The sequence below is a fragment of the Rhamphochromis longiceps genome, linkage group LG23 (genome assembly GCF_057381845.1).
Source record: "Rhamphochromis longiceps isolate RC_006_pf linkage group LG23, R_longiceps_female_GT1.1, whole genome shotgun sequence".
In the NCBI taxonomy this organism is placed as follows: domain Eukaryota; kingdom Metazoa; phylum Chordata; class Actinopteri; order Cichliformes; family Cichlidae; genus Rhamphochromis; species Rhamphochromis longiceps.
In genome coordinates, this window is record NC_140578.1 from 17,359,599 (window position 1) to 17,376,873 (window position 17,275).

At 41.4% G+C, this 17,275-nt stretch overlaps 2 protein-coding genes across 2 annotated transcripts in view; one reads left to right on the top strand and one right to left on the bottom strand.

Annotated features, from left to right (window-relative positions):
* The first annotated feature begins 379 nt into the window (after positions 1-379).
* The window catches only part of LOC146641550 (uncharacterized), a 42,489-nt gene continuing 25,593 nt past the window's right edge, over positions 380-17,275 (top strand). The window contains exons 1-3 of the mRNA XM_085397967.1: positions 380-714; positions 12,206-12,303; positions 14,805-14,909. Of these exons, the coding sequence (XP_085254093.1) occupies positions 14,806-14,909 (104 nt within the window). The 5' untranslated portion in view covers positions 380-714; positions 12,206-12,303; position 14,805. The remainder of the gene's footprint in view (positions 715-12,205; positions 12,304-14,804; positions 14,910-17,275) is intronic.
* LOC146641551 (E3 SUMO-protein ligase ZBED1-like) lies at positions 5,404-6,363 on the bottom strand. Its single transcript, XM_085397965.1, has one exon. The coding sequence runs from the start codon at positions 6,346-6,348 to the stop codon at positions 5,404-5,406; it is 945 nt and encodes a 314-aa protein (XP_085254091.1). The 5' UTR covers positions 6,349-6,363.

The window sequence follows — 17,275 nt, forward strand, 5'->3', positions numbered from 1 at the left end:
GACAGTTCAACATTGATAACAGATATGATTAACTTGTTAATCTTAATGGCTAAATTTCATATTCACAAATCCAAATGTTTAGGAAGAAATTCCTCTTTTTATGTATACGCCTATGAGCTTTTGCAATATCTTAATTCAATAAAGAACACTACTAACCCCAAAAATGTAAAAACTATGGTTGTATTTGACAAAATGAAGATCCTTCAATCACTTTACACTTTGGCTTAATCAGTTAAACTTCTCCCCCTAGCATATGTATAATGTAGGTAGGTTCTGATGTTTGTTTGTTTGTTTGTTTATGGTTTACAATTTCTGTAAGTACAATACCTTGAAGTTAGAACTGTTTAATTTTACTTTGTATTGTACTGATGTTTAAATAAAGGTTTTAGGGGGGAGGGGCTGGGGGAAACGGCAGGTTGGATCGTCTTACGTTTCACGCATGCGCAGTACGGGGACGTAAGCGTTGTCGTTGTGGAAGAAAACGATTGAACCTGATAGTGTAGACGGGGAGCGTTTTTAGACGAAAATGCTGGTTTCAAATTTATCTGGATTAGTGTAGACGTAGTAGAGAGTTAAATGCAGAGCCGCGAGTTTAAATAAAAATAATGATACTGATTCGTGTATGTCTCTAATTCGTGAGGACGACGTGCTCTGTGTGTGTCACGTGATCTTGATCCTAACGTCCGAGGATCCATGTAAGAGTTGGCGGAGACGGTAAGTGTCCTGATTGAGTGTAAACGCTATGTGAAGATGATGTTCAGAGTGTGAAGAAGGCTGTGAAGGTCTCCTCTCAGATCCACAGCGGTGATTTAGTTCACACAGCAGTAGAATGAGCTTCATTCACAGCTGCGTCACTTTTTCCTTCACAGATAAACATGGCGTTGTTCCAGATCTACTGGCGTTTAGATCAACTGGCGTTGGTCGAACAGATGTGTGGCAGTCTTGCGTTTCAGTAGCTCCTACCGACAAACCAGCAAAAAAACGCCAAATGTGTCATCTGTGACACTTGTGAGGTTGTCTCAAACACACTCCGTCAGTCTTGATGCTGTTGAACAACAAAATGTTTAAAAATGTGGCGAGTTTACCTGGTGATATCCTCATGCGCGACGCGATCGCGAAAACAGCAAACAAGTAACACCACGCCGATGTTGTTCACAGGACAGCAAGAGTAAACGATCGGGAGACTCTTGTCGTCGTTATCGTTCCCCTCGCACGGTTTATTTCTCCGAATTCAGCGTTTTTGCTTCACAACTACAGCGTGCTGTTTACTTTGTGCACTAACATGGAGTCGAGTCAACCAGCGCCACCTCTGGCCAAGTGCCACAGCCTACAGCCAGATAAACCTGTGACACACATCTGCACCACGTTTGAATTCGTGTCATGCACATTTGTACCTTTCAATTGTGTCTGTTTGTGCGTCATGCAAACAAACCTTTGAAATGAATGAAATGATATCATATATTTATTATCAGCCTACATTTGTACAAAATGCCAAATGACATACACATAAGAATCACCATCCTGATATCAATACTTTTGCCCATACGAAAAATGTCGTGAACACACTAATATTTCACCAGTGTTGTAACATCACATGTCGTTAGCATAGTCTGCCTGTGTCTGCCCTCTGCAAACAAACATGTTAGAGTTGGTTGTGATATACAGTCTGCATAAGTGTGGTCAATCTAATAAACATTTATAAGGAGATGGCAGTTACTGTGAATGTACAGCAGTTACACAGTGATTAGTAATAAACAGTCAGACAATGACCCTGACAATCTCATTCAATCTTGCAGATTGCACCTTCTGTGGAAAGTGGTACCACACGGTGTGTGTGGACTTCCCCTGTGCAGAAGGCGACTACAAATGTTGTGGGTGCTAAATAAACAGAAAAAATTGATCCCTGTTGTCTTTGCTTACCGATTGTTTTTAGTGTTGACAATCCACATTGCTGGCATTGCATCTTTCAACATGTTTGTGGGTAGATTTGGATGTACCAGGGGTTAGTGCAGCCACTCAGCCTCTACTCAATGTGATCATAGCAGCAGGTGCAGATGTGTCACAAGTTAATCTAGTAGTGGGCTATGGTCATGTGTTAGTGGTGGGAACAGTCATATCCACTCACTCTCACTGGCTGTTTATTACTAATCACTGTGTAACTGCTGTGAATTCACAGTAACTGCCGTCTCCTTACAAATGTTCATTAGATTAACCACACTTATACAGACTGTATATAACTCCAGCCATGTTGATGAATTGCCTATATTGGCTGGAAATATTCATTTTCAGGGAAAAGACACAGACAGACGATGCTTACAGGATGTGATGTGACAACACTAATGAAATATTGATGTGTCATATTTGTCCAAGGCGTATTTCATTGTTATGGAAAAAGAGAATATTAAAATCATGATGACCAATTGGAGTGGTGATTTCTATGACTTTGTGTATATAATTTGGAATTTTGTACAAATGTAGGCTGATAATAAATACATGATATCATTTCATTCTTTCCAAAGGTTTATTTGCATGACGCACAAACAGACACAATTGAAAGGTACAAATGTGCATGACACGAATTCAAACGTGGTGCAGATGTGTGTCACAGGCTGATCTGGCTGTAGGCTGTGGCACTTGGCCAGAGGTGGCGCTGGTTGACTCGACTCCATGTTAGTGCACAAAGTAAACAGCACGCTGTAGTTGTGAAGCAAAAACGCTGAATTCGGAGAAATAAACCGTGCGAGGGGAACGATAACGACGACAAGAGTCTCCCGATCGTTTACTCTTGCTGTCCTGTGAACAACATCGGCGTGGTGTTACTTGTTTGCTGTTTTCGCGATCGCGTCGCGCATGAGGATATCACCAGATAAACTCGCCACATTTTTAAACATTTTGTTGTTCAACAGCATCAAGACTGACGGAGTGTGTTTGAGACAACCTCACAAGTGTCACAGATGACACATTTGGCGTTTTTTTGCTGGTTTGTCGGTAGGAGCTACTGAAACGCAAGACTGCCACACATCTGTTCGACCAACGCCAGTTGATCTAAACGCCAGTAGATCTGGAACAGCGGCCGTTGTTTTTGTTCATGTTAGTGTTCAAAGAGTCAGAGCAGCAGTCTCAGTAACTGTCATAGTGCTTGACACGTACCATGATAAATATATATTACAGCTTGTTTCTGTTATTCTGTGGAATCGCTGGTTTACGCTACAGTCTCAGTTACTGAGCTTTGTTACATTGTAAATGGTAAATGGCCTGCATTTGTATAGCGCTTTTCTAGTCCATAGGACCCCAAAGCGCTTTACACTACATTCAGTCATCCACCCATTCACACACACATTCACACACTGGTGATAGCAAGCTACATTGTAGCCACAGCTGCCCTGGGGCGCACTGACAGAGGCGAGGCTGCCGGACACAGGCGCCACCGGGCCCTCTGACCACCACCAGTAGGCAAACATGGGGTTAGTATCTTGCCCAAGGATATTTGGCATGCAGCCAGGGTGCAGCCTGGGATCGAACCACCGACCTTCTGATTAGTGGCTGACCTGCTCTGCCACCTGAGCTACAGCCACCCACATTGTCCTAGAGACAGACGGTAGAATTAGCCCTGTGTTTGGTCTTGTTATTACACGTGGATGAGCCACAGTAAAATATAAAATAGTAGAACAGCAGGAATAAATAACAGGCAAGAGGGATGTTGCGTGTGAACAACATCGAGTGTAGCTGTGTGGGTGGTGCAGCTGTAATGATACTGTGTCTACTTATTACTACAATAGTGTCAGTGATTCCTTATACAAGCTGCTGTGTGTGGTCTCTGCTCTGTGGTTATACACTCTATATGAATCAGTGCATTCAAATTATTATAGGCATATTCTGGGATCAATGATCGATGGATTCATGTTACAGTTTAACTCGTACACTCAACTGTTTGACTTTGAACTTTGGACTCATCTTGCTGTGATAACAGAGCCTGTATAAACCTGTAGACAATGTGACCTGCACAACTAGTCAGACCTGTCTGTAAGTGTCAGGTCTAAACAGAGATTAATAAGTCTGCTCAGAGTTGAAGTAAAATGTGAGCTGAGAGCTGGTGTTATGTCTCCTCCCAGCTTAGATCGGACTGTTACACCTGATATCTGGGGGTCCATGTGCACACAGTGTTGTGCTAAAACATGATTTCTGTGTGTGTGTTGTTAAATAGGCTGTGGTCAACAGGATTTATGACGGGGTTATATATTAAAGAAAGAAATGACCTGGCTCCAAGTATCTGTATGACTCTGTGTTAGTGCACCTGCATTACAGTCAGTCCACTCTTTGTTGTCCACCTAAATGATCTTCATAGAACTTATATTTGTTGGCTTGTCTGTTGCCCTCTTGGCCTGATCTCTCTTAAAGAAGAAATATTTAATGTCAAAGAGACTTTAGCTGGTTAAATAAAGCATATATAAAAGTCACTTTGCTAAAACATGACTGAAGCTTCTACCCTGTGACAGGAATGTTGTTTAGGACTAAAGATGTTTGACATATGTTTCACAGATTATGGGCCAACATGTCCTTTACAACGGTTAAAATGTGGCAGTCAGTTTTTAGCAAATACCAGAAATTGTTTTTTACCAGAACATCAGTTTTTGGCACAACATCTGCAGTCAGAGCATGGCATCCTAGTTTGGACTAGGGCTGGGCAAAACGATTATTTTCCTAATCGATGAATCTAGCGATTAATTTTTCGATGCATCGATTAATCTAATGATTAATTTTTCAATCCGATTCGATTTCGATTTGATTCGATTATCGATTATTTCCATATTTTTTGACTTGTATAGCAATTTCACATTTACTAATTTATGTATATCAATGAAAAACACAAATTTCTTCATTTGAAGACCTTTTAATAAAAAAAATTGCAAAATAAAGTTGTAGAGGTCATACAATCAACAGCATTTAACAAGAAATGAAATGTGCAAACATATAAAATTAAGGAAAAGTTAACAAAACATTTCAAATAAATAGCAACAATGGTGTCTTTAAACAAACAAAATGTAACATTCACTTTGCTTTCTCCCAAAAAGTGCTCTTCATTCACAAAACAAAATCCACAATAACATTGTAGTACAATCTTCTGTTTTTAACAAAAAATTAAATGTTGTGCAGAACAAATATGAACAAAGGAAATCATAGCAAAAAATTAATAAAATATAAACAGCAGCAATGGCATCTTTGAACAAATACAACGTAACATTCACTTTGCTCTCTGCAAAAAAAGTGCTCTTTGTTAACAAAATATCCATTTTGCTGCCTTCTCTCCTATTTGTGTGTGTGTGTGTGTGTGTGTGTGTGTGTGTGTGTGTGTGTGTGTGTGTGTGTGTGTGTGTGTTCAATCATGTTCATCACATGAAGTAGTTATGCATTGGAGTGGAGAAATGTTAGCATTTCTACATGCTCAGCAGTCAGGCTTGCCCTTTTTTTGGTGACAATGTTTCCAGCAACTGAAAAAAGCCTTTCAGATGGTGTTGATGTGGCAGGTACAGCCAAATATGATTTGGCTAAATTAGCCAGTGTGGGGAATCTTGTTGCATTATTCTTCCACCATGTAAGGGGGTCATTATCCCTTGGAATAGGGGCTTCCCCAAAATACAGCAGTGCTTCTTTCCTCACCGCCTCATTTTCTCCATCCCCACCCTGGTCAGTGTTTTCATTACAATCTTCCTCCTCAGAATCTGTACCCAACAAAGTGTCCAACACAGACCTCTTCTTTGTTGGGGGACTTGCTGAGGCTTCCTGTCCCACATGTTCCTGCTGTAACTGTGATCTCTGCTCCCTTTTGAGATCAAGTGCCTCCCTCTGTACTGTTACTTGCAGTTTCAGAACATCTTCTGGAGAAAGGAATTTCAGTTTACGAAAACGTGGATCAAGGGCAGCAGCAATGAGTGACACATTTTTTCCATCTGCTTGAAATGCAGATACCTCTGGCTGCCACCTATACAAGATTTCCTCTTCTGCACAGTTCTGGAAAGAGTTCACTGCAGCAGAATCAAATGATTTGTTTTTGGTGGATTTCAGGAGACCTTTCAGCAGGGGGGGAAGAACAGAGACTGTGACATAAGACTGTCCACTAAGAACATTAGTGGCTTGCTCATAAGGCTTGAGCACCTCCTTCAATTCATCCAGAAGAATCCACTGATCACTTTTCAGATCTAGGTACTGTTTCCCACGCTGTGTGACTTTTGGATCTGAAAGCGTCGCAACCACTGGCCATCTCTGTTCCAACAGACGTTCAATCATGTAGTATGAACTGTTCCATCTGACAGCGACATCCTGGATTAGTTTATGCTCAGCTGTACCCATCTGCTTTTGCTTCTGCTTAAGTTTGGTGCAAGCTGGCTCACTTTTCCTGATGTGCTTTACCAAGGCCCTGTGCAGCTGATAGTGCCTTATCAATCTTGGGGTCTTTCAGTGCATGGTTTACAACCAGTTGCAGTGTATGCCCGGCACACCGATAGGACACCACTCCAAACTTCTCTTTCAGGATGTGGAGAGCTGCAACTATGTTACTTGCATTATCATGCACAACGGCAAGGACATTATGCAAGGAAATGTGGAATTTCTCTGCCACCTTCTCCACCCAGGAGGCAAGGTTTTCTGCAGTGTGGCGCTCTTCAACTGGCAGTGTTGCTAAATTGAAGGAGAGAAGATCCCAATTGTCATTAATGAAATGACAAGTTACCCCTAAGTAGGACTCTGTGACCAGACTTGTCCAAGCATCAGTGGTAAGGGAGATTTTGGATGTGGCCTTTTTTAGTTCATTCCTTAGTTTCTCAACCGAAGTTTCATACTTTCTCTCCATCATGCTTGTAAAATGACGCCTAGACGGCAGAGTGTATTCCGGTTGGAAAGTGGTCAGCATTTCTTTGAATCTCTCACCCTCAACCACAGCAAGTGGTCTCATGTCTTTTAAAATCATAGTTAAGACGCTCTCGGTAAGTACAGCCGCCTCCTGGGGGGTGCATGGTGTACTTCTTCTCTGACAGTAGTCCTCCAGACTTTTCTGTTTGTTCCTGAAATCATAAATCACACACAGCACACAGATGAATTCGAATAATTACAAAATAATTATATGGAAAGCATAATATCAAAATAATTAGATAAGGATCTGGTTGTTATAATAAATAAATATAAACCATGTATGTGCCTTACTGTTATGCCATGTGCTTTCATAGCATAACAGTAAGAGATTAATGATAATCACCAATGTTGAACATATGATATGGCTGCAAAAAATAACTGCAAAAAATAGCGTTTAAACAGCCATAGCTGATGGCACATTTACTGGTGCACTGCTTTCTAGCCATTAGATGGCATAACTTTGACCTATAAGATCAAGCTGAAGAAGCATTATGTATAAAAACAGCATTCAAATAGGATGAAAGACATTAAACTTGACAAATCAAGAGTTCGTTGTCATTTTGCTTTTGCAAGCACTTTAACAATGTTGTAACATTGTCCACGACGGCTACGTTTAGCAGGTGGTGCATTATCCTTGTTAACATTTCTCCTGCGGCCAATTCTATGTCTCACATTTTCATCTTTCGCCGATTCTGATAATCAGCCTGCGCGCATTCCGACTCATTTTGCCAGCATGGGCCACAAATTAAAAAAACAACTAAACAGCAGCTGCTATATGTTACTGCTAAGCAGCTTAAATTAGTTTTGTATTTATGGAGGTTGGGTGTTTATCTCTGTCTATGAGTGAGTGTATGTCTAGGGGAGGGTCGGATGAATTAACGGGTAAAAACCAGCGTTAGTAAAAAAGTTGAAAACTTACGGTGGTTTGTCCTTTTCAGAAGCTGCTCCTGGATGTCGTCGTTTGAGGTGCTGGTGCATAGCCGTCGTGCTTTTATGATAGGCCATTTCCACCTTACAAAGCCGGCAAACGACTGAATCACTTCCTTTTCGGTTAAAATATCCCCATACTGTAGAACTGCGTGTTCGGGTGCAGTGGTTTAAGTCGACTGCGACTACCTCACTCATGTTACCGCTACTCGCTGCCGCCATGTATTTTTTTGAAAGTGATGACGCATCGACGCAAATTGTTTTACGTCGACGCGTTGTCCCAGCCCTAGTTTGGACGTTTTATGTCTCTTATATCTGTGCTTTTATTGTCTTTTTTAAGTTTCTAGTTTGTTTCTTTTATATTTCTGTGTAACATAGATTTGCACAGTTCAGTGGGTTCTCGCTCACCGCTTGTCTGCAGGCTTTATTAAATGGAAAACCTCCACAACAGTTGTTACCACTTTGGTTCCCTTTTCCACATTAACTGACGTGGAACAACAGGAAGAACAGTGAGACCAGAAGTTTAAGCTGAGTTTTTTAAAAACATTTGAAACTGTTTTCTTTAGTGTTCATGTGCTGTAGCATCGGAAGCAGTTGAAAACACAGCTGACATTAATCTTTGCAGCTGCTGCTCATGTGACCAAACACTTCAAACATGAGGAACTCTGACCTTTGCTTCTCAAACAGTCAGTCTTTTCTTTATGTGGATTATTTTGGAATCTTTTACAGACTAAAAGGCTGTGTTGTTCACTTCTACAATTAACTAAGCCCTGTTGTAAGAATCCACAAAAGCTGCTGGTGTTTTTGTTGTGACTTCTTTATCATTTCCAAACTCAGATTTGGAAAGGAAAGCCATGAAGTAAATACTTGTGCTGGTTTAAGGGTTTCTGCACCTCTTGATCATAATTTCTGCTGCGTTCAGTCTCTCGTGCTGGGTGAAGCACATGCCTAGCTTGCTTGTTGTCAAACTTGTCTACATGCATATCTTTGATTTCTTCTGCAGACCACTTGCAGCCTTTCTCCATATTTCTTGAAGCTCACAGTGGAGCTTGTTAACAAGTGCCTTTATAGTTGTGCCATTATCCAAGTCATCCATAAAGCTAATACCAAACATCGCATTTAAACATCCTGTGAGGAACAATGCAAAAGACTGTAACACGTCACCATCTTCTGGTTTAATTATTTGATAGTCCAACATTTTATGAAGCTTCTGCAATCCTATAGTCATCAACAAAAAACTTGTCACGCAAGTGTTTTACTTTAGCATCACCGCTGTAATAGTTTAAGGACAGCATTTTCTCATGGTTCAAAATCCCCTTTATCAGCACCACTGATATCTGCTGACGTCTACATGAGCGTTCTGTACACAGCTCTACTAAAACTTTCGTTTCTGCTTCTGACCCAGCCAGAGCAGCAGTGATTGTATTTTCTTTCAAGTCTTTATAGCAGCTTCTGTTGTTTTGTGTTCTTCTAGAGTCTTAATTTATGCTGATAGATGTTTGGTTTTATCACTGACTTGTTTAAGCCTCTCATTCATTTTATCTCCATGTATCGCTTCTCTTTTCATAAGTGCACACACACAATATACAGGCTGATGTCCTAAGGAGGAGTTTGTTTTCCTTCATCATTACTATCATCACCAGACACAGAGTAGTGCCTGAGTCATTCCAGTTTGCTTACAAAGGAACAGAGCTTGTCTTCAGTGACCTCATTGAACCTGATTTTTGTTTGGACTGTAACTAGGGCTGCCACGATTAGTCGACTAGTCACGATTACATCGACTATCAAAACCGTCGACGACTGATTTAATAGTCGATGCGTCGTTTGAAGCTTTGTAAGATCACAAAAGACGCAGGAATAAGTAGTAGTATTTACGAGTGTAATAACAGACTGAAACAGAAGATGGTAGCACTGCATGTACAAGGATGCCAGCTGCCATTAAACCCCGAAGAAGAAGAAGTAGCTCTGTACAGAATTCATAGCACAGCCCAGCTCAGTTTCCAACAATGGCGGCAGCTAGTTAGTTTTAATATTACTCTTATTATTCTTTCTGGGTCACAAAATAAACGTTTAACATATTTTTAGGCGAGAATGTAACTGTGTAAACCTCAAATATCTGCTCAGTTTATCAAGACACCACATATTTTCAAAAGCGCTCCGACGTTTTTGGAGACGTCTGTTACCCACTAGCTCGATAGCTAGCCGGGGGCAAAGCTCACTAGAGCCCGTGAGAACACCGGACTCCCGGTAAATCGTTTTCAAACCCACCGCCGTCTTTCGCTACTCAGGTTAAACATATATAGGTCACTTAGATCAGCGGTCCCCAACCCCCGGGCCTCGGACCGGTACCGGTCCGTGAGTCGTTTGGTACCGGGCCGCGAGAGTTGAGGCTCAGGTGTGAAATGTATGGTTTTCAGGGTTTTTATCGGTTTTCAGCGTTATTTTGTTATCGTTTTTATCGTTAACTCGGTTAGAATAAATACAGTACACAACTGTACAGAATAGAATAGAATAAAATAAAATACTATATACAGTAGAATAAAATAGAATAAAATATACAATAAGATAAAAATAGAATACAAATGCTATATATGACTGAGTAAAAATACAACGATGCCAGAAAAGATTATTGCACTTAGTGTTATTGCACATGTGTGGATGTGTGTGTTTGATCAGTTAAAGTCTTTATTGTGGAGTCTGACAGCAGTGGGGAGGAAAGACCTGCGAAATCTCTCCGTCCCACACCGTGGGTGCCGCAGTCTCCCACGGAAGGACCTGCTCAGTGCTGTCACAGATTGCTGCATGGGGTGGGAGATGTTGTCCAACAGGGATGACAGCTTAGCCGCCATTCTCCTGTCACTCATCACCTCCACTGGGTCCAGAGGGCATCCTAGAACAGAGCTGGCCCTTTGGTTCAGCCTGTTCAGTCTCTTCCTGTCCCCGGCAGAGATGTTGCCACCCCAGCAGACCACACCATAAAAGATAGCAGAAGCCACCACAGAGTCATAGAATTTCTTCAGGAGTGGGCCCTCCACTCCAAACGACCTGAGTCTCCGCAGCAGGTACAGCCTGCTCTGCCCTTTCCTGTAGAGGGCGTCTGAGTTATGAGTCCAGTCCAGTCTGTTGTTCAGATGAACACCAAGGTACCTGTAGCTGTCCACAGCCTCAATGTCCATACCCTGGATGTTCAGTGGTTGCAGTGGAGAATGCTTGTGCCTGCGGAAGTCTACCACCAGCTCCTTGGTTTTACTGGCGTTGATCTGGAGGTAGTTCAGCTGGCACCAGTCCACAAATTCTTGAGTCAGATGCGTTCTGGTGCAATAAGCTGTACGTTTTACGTCCAATGGATGCATGATCTGATTAGTCGACTAATCGCAAAAATAATCGGTGACTAGTCGACTATCAAAATAATCGTCTGTGGCAGCCCTAACTGTAACTGTGCTGCAGATTTGAAAATTAAAAATAATTTGAGTTACAGGTGCAGTTGTGCTTTTCTATTTGTGGTCTATCCTTTTTTATATTCTCTATTGTCTTTGTTTCTCTTTTCTGTCTGTCAGCTTTGACATTGTTATATTACATATATACTGTGAGTAATAATAGAAATTAATACATTATATTAAAAACCACACAAACAAGAGGAGTCTGTACAGACTTTCTAGAGCTTGTCTTGGAAAAGCAAATCTGTTTGGCACAACGGTGCATTCAGATCATAATTCAGATTGCAGAGCCAGACAGGACCGGCTAAAACATATCTAATACAAAAGAAATGAGCATTGAGTTTAGAACATGTACTCATCAGGTCATATCCATTTAAGTCAGAATGTGCTCAGAGTTTAAATATGTGGCAACAGTTTTTGATTCAAAGCCAAAGTTGTGTGCTTCAAAGGGAACCAGTGCCTTTCATGTTTGAGACATCTTTCTCGTTTCCACATTGATAACATCATGTTGGTTTCATATTATCGAGCTTATGTTGAATCTCTTCTATGATTTTCCTTGGTGTCTTGGACATTTGTCAGGAAATGAAGCGATCTAACAGCTGATTGGTTTATCAGTGCTGAACCATCACCACATTACAGCAGACACATACAGCAGTTAACTGCTTCAATGTTTCTTGATGACTCAACATACTTTTGCAGTTTGTTCCTCCTTCCCTCTTCCTTCTGGACAAAGGTTTCTGTTCCCAGAATGAATAACAAAAAAAAAGAAAAAAAAAAAGCTTTGCATCACTCAGATCAATGAATCATAGCTTTGTTGCTTTGTGGGTTACGTGATGCTCAGAACCTGACTGTATTAGGTGAGACAGAAACGGTCAGCTTCATCAGGTGTTAGTAATCCTGATCTAAAATCATTGGTTTTCTTTGTGTTTTTCCAGATGTTGTCAGGCTGTTCTTCCTGTTAGAAACTCCATCATCCCAAATCTCAGGGGCATGCTCTTCTTTTGGACCATGGAAACTTTTACCCAGGAGCCAGGTAAGCCATCCAAACCTGTGTGAAAAAGTTGTTTAATCATGAATAAACTATGATTAACCACATTTGTTGGAAAGTTGAGTTCAATTTCTCTAGCCACACTCAGGCCTAATCTCAGACCTCCTGAATGAAGAAATCACTTAAAATAAATCTTTCTGACAGATTGAAGTAATCTCAAGTGTCTCATAACCCAGTCTGAAAGGGTTACAGAGATATCAGTTTAAGCTGCTAACAATGAGCCTGAGTGGGACCCCTTCTTTGTAGATATTTGGAAGTCCGTAAATACAAGGTATAGCATCCCCTGGGTATAGATGATGATATGTAGGGTGGTCAATGATTTTGTCCTTTTCAAGTTGTTGAAGGCAAGCAATAATGTTCACATTTTATACAGAGAAGACAGATGGTTTGAAAGATGAGGGGAAGAAGCCATCTATGTCCACTGTGAACAACCATCTTTGAACGGAGGTGGTGGTTTACGACACCAACCGTCTGCCATCTATAATCCAGTTTTGAGATCTTTTCCCAGAAGCCTTAACACCCACTCACATCCTGGGCCATTTGACCTCAGGAAATCACATGATAGGGTGGGGCTAGGTTTCACAGCGGGTTCACCCAAAACCTTGGCTGATTGTTACCTACACCCGTTTTTACACCCTGGCTTGTTTGATTAGGTAGAGGATCAACAGGGGGTCCATCCATGTCCCTCTTGGTGGACACTTCCCTAGGACTTAACTCTGGGACTCTCCACCATTTGACCTTAGAACTGAAGAAGCTTCTCGGAGGAGAGGTGAAATGTCTTCAAGCAACTGAAAGAAGTCCAGATGCTTTTCTTTCCAAGCTCCTTAGACCAGTCTTTCTCAAACTGTGGTATGCATACCACTAGTGGTACTTGGGTTCTCTCTGGTGGTATGTGGGAAATCTCCATTTTTTTTAAGATTAAATAACATACCATTGTAGAGGTATGAAAAGATGGCGCGAGAGTTCTCTAGGCTTTTCTGGGAGCCAGAGTCAACCAGAAAACGTCTCCCCCAGCGTGAGCCCTCTATGAAGAGCAGCCTTTCCTTATCGCCAGCGGTTGCAGCCGCTACAGAGCGCTGGTGGGCTCGTTTCCCTGGGCCTTAAAACAGCAAAGGTGGCACGGCCCTGTCACGCTGATGGTAAAAACACAGCCTTTTCCATGGTGCCGCAATCCCACCCACAATCGATGAGTTGGAGGCCCCCGGGAGAATCAGTGGGGGCCAGCTCGCACTGGTGCCGGCAACTGTCGGAGGAAGACGTGCGTGAAGAGGAATCCGCCGTCATCCGTTACTAGCAAGAACAGCGTGCTCTCCATGAGCTTGAGAGCGGTACCATCACCCAGGCCAGAGAGAGAGAGGGGTTTCTCGGCCCACTCTGCGTCAGAGAGGGAGTAGTGCCGAGCAGCAGCGCCTTGAGAACGGTGTATTTCCCTTGGGTGGGGGGATCCCATGCAAGGCCCACATGATGGTATTTTGTGTTGTGGGCTGAAACGCCATGAAGAGCAAACTGATTTTTGACGTGCATGAACCACGAAGGAGGGTCGTGAAGTCAAAAATCCAGCAGCTTACCCGCCACAGCAAAAGGTAAAACCTACACCTCTGCTATCACTTCTGACATAAATGAAGACAGAAGACTAAACAGCAGTGGTGTTTGTGTGGTTACTGAAGTTGGGCTAGCTGGTATATAATAAAGTGCTGCGTGGTGGCTAGCTATACAGCTATGGTTTGCATAATATAAACAGTGAAGCTGGAGGATGAACGCTAACTTTTTTCCACTTGATAAAAGTTAACGTGAGGGTTCCCGAAGGTTAGGGACAAATGCAAATGTCATCTCTTAAAGACTGTATATCCCACCTGCTGCGAATGTTTTAATGCAGTACAGTTGCTATTATTATCACATCCTATTTATGACAGTTAAAATAAATAACATTCATATAAGAAATAAAATTGTCTGTGTAAACTATATGTGGTGTACTACTGTACTTTAATGTCAGTCATAAGGGTGGTACTTCAAGAGACAGTTTATGAGGTGGTACTCATTGTGAAAAGTTTGAGAACCACTGTTGTAGAGGATAAATCTAAATTTCAAATATATGAAAACTCTCCACACCTGAATCATCTACAGGTGCATAGAGGGAAATAAAACCTTTTTCAGAATAAGAGTATAACCTATGCACATTTATCATTATTTTTTACCATTACAAAGTTTCTCTGTGCCTGACAAAGGTCAAAAAGATGCTGTAACTGAATAAAATAATGGTAAACCTGACAGTGTTCAGAGGTTATACTCATATTTTCTACAGAGGATAGTTTCAGTTGTGGATCATTTGTTATTTCTGATGTAATGTGGTCCATCGTGTGAATGACTTCTTTATATGGGTTTCCCCCCCTTATTCCTTCAGTTTTATTAAAATATTTACATTTTAAAATGATTTTTTTTTTCCAAAAACATTAATGAAAGTGTGTTTTTGTTTTTCTTTCTGTCAGGATGTGTCCTGTAACTGAAAATAGGACTGCGTCCTTAAAGCGCACCAAGTCATTACAAGAGCTTATAAATTTTGACAGAGGACAAGGTCCTGCTACTGCAGAAAGGTAATGTGTGTCTAAATGTTGTTCCTGACTCGGTGTTTGTGAAAAAATTCTTTCTCACACATATGGGCTCAAAATGTGGTCATAAATATTTTGTACTTGTAAAAAAGATTTGTGTGTGCGTAAAAAAGATTTGTATGTGTAAAAAGAATTTGCGTGTGCGTAAAAAAGATTTGTATGTGTAAAAAAGATTTGTGTGCGTAAAAAAGATTTGTATGTGCAAAAAAGATTTGTGTGTGCGTAAAAAAGATTTGTGTGTGGACTTAGAAAAAAAACCCCTGCAAGTTACAAGTACGGATTTTTGACCCTATTTTTCTTCCCTTCATCTGATTCTGATCTGGTCAATGTCATGTCAATCACAAATGTAACAATCCAATCAGAGAATAGATGGGTTTGGCTGTCGAGGGGCGCTTTTTTTGAACTGCAGGTCTTTGAAGGGAATAAATGCCCTTTTACATGCCAACCCAGCGTTTTCCTTCATCACCACGAAGGAAAACAGTCTGTGGTCGTCCGAGTTTGGTGATTTTTGTGTCAGAGGTCTACGTGTTTAATACAGGGACTTCCACAGCCTTTTCAACAGCGCTGCGGACCGCGGGGTGGGGGCGGGCAGTGTTTTGGAAATGACAGTCTTCATTACAAAGCTTTCTTCGTTATGAATTAGCATACATGTTTTTATTGAACATTTGAAGAACTAGCAAAAAAAACAAACTCTTGTAGAGGACATAAAGTCAGAGATAGAAAAGACAAGGAGCAGGTGCATCTAGTACAGGTAGAGCTGCTGCAAAAACCCACAGAGCCCAGCAGCCAGCGTAACAAATTCTGGATCCTTTGCTTTTAGTTAGCAGTTAGCATTAGCAGCGTATCCTGCATCCGATGTGAAAGGACTTTTATGCTGCGCACTGTGACTCACAGCAATGGTCCTGGGTCAGCCCTGACTTTGTGTTAAACTAATCCTAAAGTAATAATGTTATTTCTAACCACTGATATACCACAACTTTTTCCTTTCAACAGCTACTGAAAGTTAGGGGACCTAGCTGCTATCGGATATTTATATAGCGATCCTCCAGCTTCAAACGGTATCACCCTTCAAGGACCTGCAGTTCAAAAAAGCTCCCCTCCGACAGCCTAACCCATCTGTTCTCTGATTGGATTGTTACATTTGTGATTGACATGACATTGACCAATCAGATGACGGGTAGAAAAATGGGGTCAAAAATCCGTACTTGTAACTTGCAGGGTTTTTTTTTCTAAGTCCACACACAAATCTTTTTTACACATACAAATCTTTTTTACGCACACACAAATTCTTTTTACACATACAAATCTTTTTTACACATACAAATCTTTTTTACGCACACACAAATTCTTTTTACACATACAAATCTTTTTTACGCACACACAAATCTTTTTTACACATACAAATCTTTTTTACAAGTACAAAATATTTATGACCACATTTTGAGCCCATACACACACTCCTGTGTTCGTATGTGAAGCTCAGCTGTTGTTTGGCCTGTAGCTTACTATGATTGGTTCTCTCCAGTTTCCAGCTGACTGCAGAGCCTTTCTGCCAGTGTTGCCAAGTTAGCGACTTTGTCGCTATATTTAGCGGGTTTTCAGACCCCCCTTAGTGACTTTTTTTCTAAAAAGCGACTAGCGACAAATCTGGCGACTTTTTCTGGTGTTACTGGAGACTTATTTATGACGACTTTTTGACGTGAAAGCGCGTATCGCTCTTACTCTCAACAAGCAGCGGTTGCTGCCGTTGGCACCTTGCCCGTACCAAAGCGCTCACAGGCGGAGGATAGTCTTCATGCAGCTGCTATCAGTGTAGGAGATGTTCACCCCAATGCGTCGAAACTGCAAATGAATCGCACATGAGCGAAGTCGCTGCTCCCGCACTGTCTGTAACGCAATCAGTTCTTCTTTCACTGTTATGCTGTTTTGTGGATCTCAAGGTTTAAAACTACTCATAAACACACACACAAAGTAACTCCAAAAGAGTGCCTATTTTGGGTCACTTTTGCCGGTCCAAGCCCGGATAAAGGAGCAGGGTTGGAATTGTGACATTAAAAAAAACAATAATTGCTACAAGAAATTTAATTTGTAGTTTTTTTTTTTTTTTTTTTTTTTTTTTTACTAAGTAATAAACAATATTGTGCAGCACGCAAGATAGACAGCGCACAGTGTGCTTTGAGGCAGCAGCCAAGAAAGCTTTAGTCCGCGTCTGTGAATACCCATGTGTGCATACCTGTGTGGATCAGCATGCTTGCATTCCAAAGGTTTCTCCATGTAATGATCTGCTAGGGAGTGTGGGGGGGCCTCAGCCCCGTCCTCCAGGGTGTGAAGCGGGTATGGAGGAGATCAAA

Bases quoted from the DNA above. Each gene is read 5' to 3' on its own strand.
- LOC146641551 (XM_085397965.1), bottom strand. From the start codon at position 6,348: ATGGGTACAGCTGAGCATAAACTAATCCAGGATGTCGCTGTCAGATGG.